General features: G+C 49.2%; 1 protein-coding gene across 1 annotated transcript in view; it reads right to left on the bottom strand.

Moving 5' to 3' along the window:
* The window catches only part of LOC139407469 (synaptotagmin-7-like), a 120499-nt gene that overhangs the window by 96313 nt on the left and 14186 nt on the right, over nucleotides 1–10000 (bottom strand). Inside the window, exon 2 of the mRNA XM_071151264.1 lies at nucleotides 6926–7063. Coding sequence (XP_071007365.1) covers nucleotides 6926–7063 — 138 coding nt within the window. The remainder of the gene's footprint in view (nucleotides 1–6925; nucleotides 7064–10000) is intronic.

Genomic DNA, 10000 nt, shown 5'->3' with positions numbered 1-10000 from the left:
CTACATGATCATTAACAGCAGACTCGTACACTTCCTCAGAGAAAACAATGTACTGAGCAAATGTCAAATTGGCTTTTAATCAAGTTACCGTATGTCAGACCACGTATTCACCCTGCACACCCTAATTGACAAATAAACAAACCAAATCAAAGGCAAAGGCTTCTCATGCTTTGTTGAGTTCAAAAAAGCTTTTGACTCAATTTGGCACGAGGGTCTGCTATTCAAATTGATGGAACGTGGTGTAACAGGAAAAACATACAACATTATAAAATCCATGTACACAAACAACAAGTGTGTGGTTAAAATTGGCACAGGGCCGGGAGGGGGGGGAGGGGGGTAATACAGGGATGCAGCTTAAGCCCCATCCTATTCAACATATATATTTACTAATTAGCGAGGGCACTAGAACAGTCTGCAGCACCCGGCCTCACCCTACTAGAATCTGAAGTCTTCTCATGCTTTGTTGATTTCAAATAAGCCTTCGACTCAATTTGGCATGAGGGTCTGCTATACAAATTGATGGAAAGTGGTGTTGGGGTAAAACGTACGACATTATAAAATCCATGTACACAAACAACAAGTGTGTGGTTAAAATTGGCAAAAAAAACACACATTTCTTTCCACAGGGTCGTGGGGTGAGACAGGGATGCAGGTTAAGCCCCATCCTCTTCAACATATATATCAAACAATTGGCGCGGGCACTAGAACAGTCTGCAGCACCAGGCCTCACCCTACTAGAATCTGAAGTCAAATGTCTACTATTTGCTGATGATCTGATGCTTCTGTCACCAATCACGGAGGGCCTACAGCAGCACCTAGATCTTATGCACAGATTCTGTCAGACCTGGGCCCTGACAGTATATCGTAGTAAGACAATAATAATGATGTTCCAAAACAGGTCCAGTTGCCAGGACCAAATATACAAATTCCATCTAGACACTGTTGCTCTAGAGCACACAAAAAACTATACATACCTTGGCCTAAACATCAGCACCACAGGTAACTTCCACAAAGCTGTGAACGATCTAAGAGACAAGGCAAGAATGGCCTTCTGTGCCATAAAAAGGAACATAAAATTCGACATACCAATTAGGATCTGGCTAAAAATACATGAATCAATTATAGAACCCACCAACCAAGAATTCACCAAATGGGACAAACACCAAATTGAGACTCTGCACGCAGAATTCTGCAAAATATCCTCCGTGTACAACATAAAACACCAAATAATGCATGCAGAGCAGAATTAGGCCGATAGCCGCTTAATTATCAAAATCCAGAAAAGAGCCGTTTCTACAACCACCTAAAAGGAAGCGATTCCCAAACCCTCCATAACAAAGTCATCACCTACAGAGAGGTTAACCAGGAGAAGAGTCCCCTAAGCAAGCTGGTCCTGGGGCTCTGTTCACAAACACAAACAGACCCCACAGAATCCCAAGAACAGCAGCACAATTAGACCCAACCAAATCATGAGAAAACAAGAACATAATTAATTGACACATTGGAAAGAATCAACAAAAAAACTGCTCAAACTAGAATGCTATTTGGCCCTAAACAGAGAGTACACAGTGGCAGAATACCTGACCACTGTGACAGACCCAAACTTAAGGAAAGCTTTGACTATGTACAGACTCAGTGAGCATAGCCTCGCTAACTTATTTAGGCTTGCCATAACAAAGGAGTTGATGTCACGTTCTGACCTCTATTTCCTTTGTTTTGCATTTATTTAGTATGGTCAGGGCGTGAGTTGGGTGGGCAGTCTATGTTTGTTTTTCTATGTTTTGGGTCAGTTCTATGTTTTCGGCCTAGTATGGTTCTCAATCAGAGGCAGGTGTCATTAGTTGTCTCTGATTGAGAATCATACTTAGGTAGCCTGGGTTTCACTGTTTGTTTGTGGGTGATTGTTCCTGTCACTGTGTTTGTTGTCACAGGATAGGCTGTATAGGTTTTCACGTTCCGTTTGTTGTTTTGTAGAGTTAAGTTATTTCATGTATCGTTCAGTTTCCATTAATTAAAGAACATGAGTAACCACCACGCTGCGCTTTGGTCCGCTTCTTCTCCTCCTATAGACGAACACCGTTACAGAATCACCCACCAAAACAGGACCAAGCGGTGTGGTAATGGGCAACGGAGAAAGCAGCAGCAGGAGCAGCGCGAGGAGGTATGGACATGGGAGGACGTTATGGACAGCAATGGCATGGGTTATACTACTTGGGAGGAGATCGACAGGTGGGCGGCCGACCCAGGGAGAGTGCCGGAGCCCGCCTGGGATTCGATGGAGCAGTGCGCGGAAGGCTATCAGAGAATGGAGTTGGCGAAGCAGGCACGGCGGCGCGGAAGGAAGCCCGAGAGGCAGCCCCAAAAATTTCTTGGGGGGGGGCTAACAGGGAGTATGGCTACGCCAGGTAGGAGACCTGGGCAGACTCCCTGTGCTTACCGGGGGGCTAGAGAGACCGGACAGGCACCGTGTTATGCAGTGGTGCGCACGGTGTCTCCAGTGCGGGTGCATAGCCCGGTGCGGTATATTCCAGCTCCGCGTGTCGGCCGGGCTAGATTGAGCGTCGAGCCTAATGCCATGAAGCCGGCTCTACGCAGCTGGTCCCCAGTGCGTCTCCTTGGGCCGGCTTACATGGCACCAGCCTTGCGCTCGGTTTCTCCGGTTCGCCTGCATAGCCCAGTGCGGGCTATTCCACCACGCCGCACTGGCAGGGCGACCGTGAGCATTCAACCAGGTAAGGTTGGGCAGGCTCGGTGCTCAAGAGCTCCAGTGCGCCTGCACGGTCCGGTCTTTCCAGTACCACCTCCACACCCCAGCCCTCCGGTAGCAGCTCCCCGCACAAGGCTTCCTGTGCGTGTCCTCGGCCCAGTACCACCAGTGCCAGCACCACGCATCAGGCCTACAGTGCGCCTCGCCTGTCCAGCACTACCAGAGCCTTCCTCCTCTCCAGCGCTGCCGGAGTCTCCCGCCTGTTCGGCGCTAGGAGAGCTACTCAGCCCAGCGCCGCCAGCGCCGCCCGTCTGCCCAGCGCCATCTGAGCCGCCCGTCTGCCCAGCGCCGCCCGTCTGCCCAACGCCGCCAGCGCCGCCCGTCTGCCCAGCGCCGCCAGCGCCGCCCGTCTGCCCAGCGCCGCCAGCGCCGCCCGTCTGCCCAGCGCCGCCAGCGCCGCCCGTCTGCCCAGCGCCGCCAGCGCCGCCCGTCTGCCCAGCGCCGCCAGTGCCGCCCGTCTGCCCAGCGCCGCCAGTGCCGCCCGTCTGCCCAGCGCCGCCAGTGCCGCCCGTCTGCCCAGCGCCGCCAGTGCCGCCCGTCTGCCCAGCGCCGCCAGTGCCGCCCGTCTGCCCAGCGCCGCCAGTGCCGCCCGTCTGCCAGGAGCCGCCAATGCCGCCCGTCAGCCAGGAGCCGCCAGTGCCGCCCGTCAGCCAGGGGCCGCCAGTGCCGCCCGTCAGCCAGGGGCCGCCAGTGCCGCCCGTCAGCCAGGGGCCGCCAGTGCCGCCAGTCAGCCAGGGGCCGCCAGTGCCGCCAGTCAACCAGGGGCCGCCAGTGCCGCCCGTCAGCCAGGGGCCGCCAGTGCCGCCAGTCAACCAGGGGCCGCCAGTGCCGCCAGTCAGCCAGGTGCCGCCAGTCAGCCAGGGGCCGCTAGAGCCCCTCCGCCCGGAGCAGCTGCCCCTCCGTCCCGAGCAGCTGCCCCTCTGTCCCGAGCTGCTGCCGCCCCTCTGTCCCGAGCTGCTGCCGCCCCTCGGTCCCGAGCAGCTGCCGCCCCTCTGTCCCGAGCTGCTGCCGCCCCTCTGTCCCGAGCAGCTGCTTCACCTCTGTCCCGAGCTGCCCCTCTGTCCCAAGCAGCCCCTCTGTCCAGTGGGGTCATTGAGAGGGGTGGGCATGGGGAGTAAGCCACGGAGGCGGACAATACGGCGGACTAAGACAATGGCGAAGTGGGGTCCGCGTCCCGCGCCAGAGCCGCCACCGCGGACAGACGCCCACCCAGACCCTCCCCTATAGGTCAAGGTTTTGCGGCCGGAGTCCGCACCTTTGGGGGGGGGTACTGTCACGTTCTGACCTCTATTTCCTTTGTTTTGCATTTATTTAGTATGGTCAGGGCGTGAGTTGGGTGGGCAGTCTATGTTTGTTTTTCTATGTTTTGGGTCAGTTCTATGTTTTCGGCCTAGTATGGTTCTCAATCAGAGGCAGGTGTCATTAGTTGTCTCTGATTGAGAATCATACTTAGGTAGCCTGGGTTTCACTGTTTGTTTGTGGGTGATTGTTCCTGTCACTGTGTTTGTTGTCACAGGATAGGCTGTATAGGTTTTCACGTTCCGTTTGTTGTTTTGTAGAGTTAAGTTATTTCATGTATCGTTCAGTTTCCATTAATTAAAGAACATGAGTAACCACCACGCTGCGCTTTGGTCCGCTTCTTCTCCTCCTATAGACGAACACCGTTACAGTTGAATACTTATTGACTTAACATAATTCCACTTTGACATTATGGGGTATTGTTACGGGGTTGTGCATACTTTCTGAAGGCTCTGTAAATGTCAAGGGGGAGAGGAAGTCAACAATAGAAGAGAGAAGAAAGAGAGAAAAACGAATGTAGGATGATAACAGAATACTAATCGAGGATTTCATGTGAGTCACTTAGCAGATTTCCGTATGCTGACGCCTCTGATGCAGACTCTCTTATGGAGACTCTCTTATGGAGACGCCTCGTATGCAGACTCTCTTATGTAGACTCTCTTATGGAGACTCTCTGATGCAGACTCTCTTATGGAGACTCTCTGATGCAGACTCTCTTATGGAGACTCTCTGATGCAGACTCTCTGATGCAGACTCTCTGATGCAGACTCTCTTATGCAGACTCTCTTATGCAGACTCTCTTATGCAGACTCTTATGGAGACTGGTATGGAGACGCCTCTGATGCAGACTCTCTTATGGAGACTCTGATGCAGACTCTCTGATGCAGACTCTCTTATGCAGATTCTCTGATGCAGACTCTCTGATGCAGACTCTCTTATGCAGAGCGACTTACAGGAGCAATTCGGGTTAAGTGCCTTGCTCAAGGGCAAATTAACCCCCCCAAAAATTCTCACCTTGTTGGCTCTGGGATTCAAACCAACAACCTTTAATTTACTGGCCCAATGCTCTAACTGCTAGGCTACCTGGTCTAAAGTAGTGCACTATATAGGACATAGTGTTCTATAGGGCTCTGGTTTAAAGTAGTGCACTATATAGGGAATAGGGTTCTGTAGGGCTCTGGTTTAAAGTAGTGCACTATATAGGACATAAAAAGTGTCTACTGAATGGAATATATTATAAACAGCCAATGGAAGTGGAGGCGAACAGTGAGATTATCCTCTTGACTACTGCATTATCCTCTTGACTACTGCTCTATCCTCTTGACTACTGCGTTACCCTCTTGACTACTGCATTATCCTCCTGACTACTGCGTTATCCTCTTGACTACTGCTCTATCCTCTTGACTACTGCGTTACCCTCTTGACTACTGCATTATCCTCCTGACTACTGCGTTATCCTCTTGACTACTGCTTTACCCTCTTGACTACTGCGTTATCCTCTTGACTACTGCGTTATCCTCTTGACGACTGCTTTATCCTCTTGACTACTGCATTATCCTCTTGACTACTGCGTTACCCTCTTGACTACTGCATTATCCTCTTGACTACTGCGTTATCCTCTTGACTACTGCTTTATCCTCTTGACTACTGCTCTATCCTCTTGACTACTGCGTTATCCTCTTGACTACTGCGTTACCCTCTTGACTACTGCTTTACCCTCTTGACTACTGCGTTATCCTCTTGACTACTGCTTTATCCTCTTGACTACTGCTTTATCCTCTTGACTACTGCGTTATCCTCTTGACTACTGCGTTCTCCTCTTGACTACTGCGTTATCCTCTTGGCTACTGCGTTACCCTCTTGACTACTGCTTTACCCTCTTGACTACTGCGTTATCCTCTTGACTACTGCTTTATCCTCTTGACTACTGCTTTATCCTCTTGACTACTGCTCTATCCTCTTGACTACTGCGTTATCCTCTTGACTACTGCATTATCCTCTTGACTACTGCGTTATCCTCTTGACTACTGCTCTACCCTCTTGACTACTGCTCTACCCTCTTGACTACTGCTCTATCCTCTTGACTACTGCTCTACCCTCTTGACTACTGCTCTATCCTCTTGACTACTGCTTTATCCTCTTGACTACTGCTTTATCCTCTTGACTACTGCTCTATCCTCTTGACTACTGCGTTATCCTCTTGACTACTGCATTATCCTCTTGACTACTGCTTTATCCTCTTGACTACTGCATTATCCTCTTGACTACTGCTCTACCCTCTTGACTACTGCTCTTTCCTCTTGACTACTGCGTTATCCTCTTGACTACTGCTTTACCCTCTTGACTACTGCTTAATTATTATCATTTATTTATCTCTCTGGTTGAGGTCAACAGGTAGGTCTATCGTCATACTAACATATCTTCTATTACAGGTGACACAACAGTAAACCGCTTGCTCACTGCTAACTAGTCATCGACTCTCACCCAAACCCTTCACATCGTTCTGCTTCCTGTCCGTCCGTTTCTCACTCAACACACTGCAAATCAGTTGCAATGACACGTCGTTGTACTGACTATACCCACCAAAACCACATATCACTCTCACACACTACGAAGTTTCATTTCCTACCCCCATTCCCTCTCTCTCTCTCTCTCTCTCTCTCTCTCTCTCTCTCTCTCTCTCGCTCTCACCACATCTCACACATAAACCCCCCCCCCACACACACACAGACACACACACACACACACACACACACACACACACACACACACACACACACACACACACACACACACACACACACACACACACACACACACACACACACACACACAGCTCTCTCGCACTATGACTGGTACCTCTTGTCTGGAGGAGGATGTGCTTCCTGATTGGCTGTTGGAGCTTCCTGCATGGAGGTGATTGGATCAGGGATATTGGCAAAGTCATCTTGCTCTGCCAAACCAATAGCCAAAGAAAGAACCACCATCTTCCCTTCGCTGGCCAGCCGGAAAACAGACAAACAGAGAGAGAGAAAGAGGAGGAGAGAGACGCGTGGTAGAGGCAACGAAAATAAAGGAAGGAATCGAGGAGGAGGAATCAGGAGACATGGAGTGAGGGAATAGAGAAAGAGAATGAATAAAGGTCATAGATAGGTCATAGATAGGTCATATGATGTCATAGGTCATAGATATGTCATAGGAGATTATAGGAGGTCAAAGATAGGTGAAATGAGGTCATAGGAGGCCATAGGTGGTTTATGAAAATATAAAAAGAGAGAGAACAGGAAGAAAACAGAGAGATTATATAAGAGAACCCAGAGAGACAGCAGAAAACAGAGAGATTATATGAGAGAAAACAGAGAGACAGCAGAAAACAGAGAGATTATACAAGAGAACCCAGAGAGACAGCAGAAAACAGAGAGATTATATAAGAGAACCCAGAGAGACAGCAGAAAACAGAGAGATTATACAAGAGAACCCAGAGAGACAGCAGAAAACAGAGATATTATATAAGAGAACCCAGAGAGACAGCAGAAAACAGAGAGATTATATGAGAGAACCCAGAGAGACAGCAAAAAACAGATATTATATAAGAGAACACAGAGAGACAGCAGAAAACAGAGAGATTATATAAGAGAACCCATAGAGACAGCAGAAAACAGAGATATTATATAAGAGAACCCATAGAGACAGCAGAAAACAGAGAGATTGTATAAGAGAACCCATAGAGACAGCAGAAAACAGAGAGATTGTATAAGAGAACCCATAGAGACAGCAGAAAACAGAGAGATTGTATAAGAGAACCCAGAGAACTAGTCAGAGGAGAAAAAGGTTCAGAAGACAAACCACCTTCAAACCTGCGGTGTCAAACTCACTTCCTGGAAGACTGAGTCCAGCATTTCTCTCCTTCCTTCTACTTGACTGATCAATCAAGGTCACTGACTAGTTAGGAACTCTGCTTACCGGGTTGTCTAGGTCACTGACTAGTTAGGAACTCTCCTTACCGGGTTGTCTAGGTCACTGACTAGTTAGGAACTCTGCTTACCTGCTTGTCTAGGTCATTGACTAGTTAGGAACTCTCCTTACCGGGTTGTCTATGTCACTGACTAGTTAGGAACTCTCTTTACCAGGTTGTCTAGGTCACTGACTAGTTAGGAACTCTGCTTACTGGGTTGTCTAGGCCACTGACTAGTTAGGAACTCTCCTTACCGGGTTGTCTAGGTCACTGACTAGTTAGGAACTCTGCTTACCGGGTTGTCTAGGTCACTGACTAGTTAGGAACTCTGCTTACTGGGTTGTCTAGGCCACTGACTAGTTAGGAACTCTCCTTACCGGGTTGTCTAGGTCACTGACTAGTTAGGAACTCTCCTTACCGGGTTGTCTAGGTCACTGACTAGTTAGGAACTCTCCTTACCGGGTTGTCTAGGTCACTGACTAGTTAGGAACTCTCCTTACCGGGTTGTCTAGGTCACTGACTAGTTAGGAACTCTCCTTACCGGGTTGTCTAGGTCACTGACTAGTTAGGAACTCTCCTAATGGGGTTGTCTAGGTCACTGACTAGTTAGGAACTATCCTTACCGGGTTGTCTAGGTCACTGACTAGTTAGGAACTCTGCTTACCGGGTTGTCTAGGTCACTGACTAGTTAGGAACTCTCTTTACCAGGTTGTCTAGGTCACTGACTAGTTAGGAACTCTCCTTACCGGGTTGTCTAGGTCACTGACTAGTTAGGAACTCTGCTTACCGGGTTGTCTAGGTCACTGACTAGTTAGGAACTCTCCTTACCGGGTTGTCTAGGTCACTGACTAGTTAGGAACTCTCCTAACGGGGTTGTCTAGGTCACTGACTAGTTAGGAACTCTCCTAACGGGGTTGTCTAGGTCACTGACTAGTTAGGAACTCTCCTTACCTGGTTGTCTAGGTCACTAATTAGTTAGGAACTCTCCTTACCAGGTTGTCTAGGTCACTGACTAGTTAGGAACTCTCCTAACGGGGTTGTCTAGGTCACTGACTAGCTAGGAACGCTCCTTACCGGGTTGTCTAGGTCACTGACTAGTTAGGAACTCTCCTTACCAGGTTGTCTAGGTCACTGACTAGTTAGGAACTCTCCTAACGGGGTTGTCTAGATCACTGACTAGTTAGGAACTCTCCTTACCAGGTTGTCTAGGTCACTGACTAGTTAGGAACTCTCCTAATGGGGTTGTCTAGGCCACTGACTAGTTAGGAACTCTCCTTACCGGGTTGTCTAGGTCACTGACTAGTTAGGAACTCTGCTTACCGGGTTGTCTAGGTCACTGACTAGTTAGGAACTCTGCTTACTGGGTTGTCTAGGCCACTGACTAGTTAGGAACTCTCCTTACCGGGTTGTCTAGGTCACTGACTAGTTAGGAACTCTCCTTACCGGGTTGTCTAGGTCACTGACTAGTTAGGAACTCTCCTTACCGGGTTGTCTAGGTCACTGACTAGTTAGGAACTCTCCTTACCGGGTTGTCTAGGTCACTGACTAGTTAGGAACTCTCCTTACCGGGTTGTCTAGGTCACTGACTAGTTAGGAACTCTCCTAATGGGGTTGTCTAGGTCACTGACTAGTTAGGAACTATCCTTACCGGGTTGTCTAGGTCACTGACTAGTTAGGAACTCTGCTTACCGGGTTGTCTAGGTCACTGACTAGTTAGGAACTCTCTTTACCAGGTTGTCTAGGTCACTGACTAGTTAGGAACTCTCCTTACCGGGTTGTCTAGGTCACTGACTAGTTAGGAACTCTGCTTACCGGGTTGTCTAGGTCACTGACTAGTTAGGAACTCTCCTTACCGGGTTGTCTAGGTCACTGACTAGTTAGGAACTCTCCTAACGGGGTTGTCTAGGTCACTGACTAGTTAGGAACTCTCCTAACGGGGTTGTCTAGGTCACTGACTAGTTAGGAACTCTCCTTACCTG

Source organism: Oncorhynchus clarkii, chromosome 4 (assembly GCF_045791955.1).
Source record: "Oncorhynchus clarkii lewisi isolate Uvic-CL-2024 chromosome 4, UVic_Ocla_1.0, whole genome shotgun sequence".
In the NCBI taxonomy this organism is placed as follows: Eukaryota; Metazoa; Chordata; class Actinopteri; order Salmoniformes; family Salmonidae; genus Oncorhynchus; species Oncorhynchus clarkii.
This window is presented reverse-complemented; position numbering and strand designations above follow the sequence as displayed.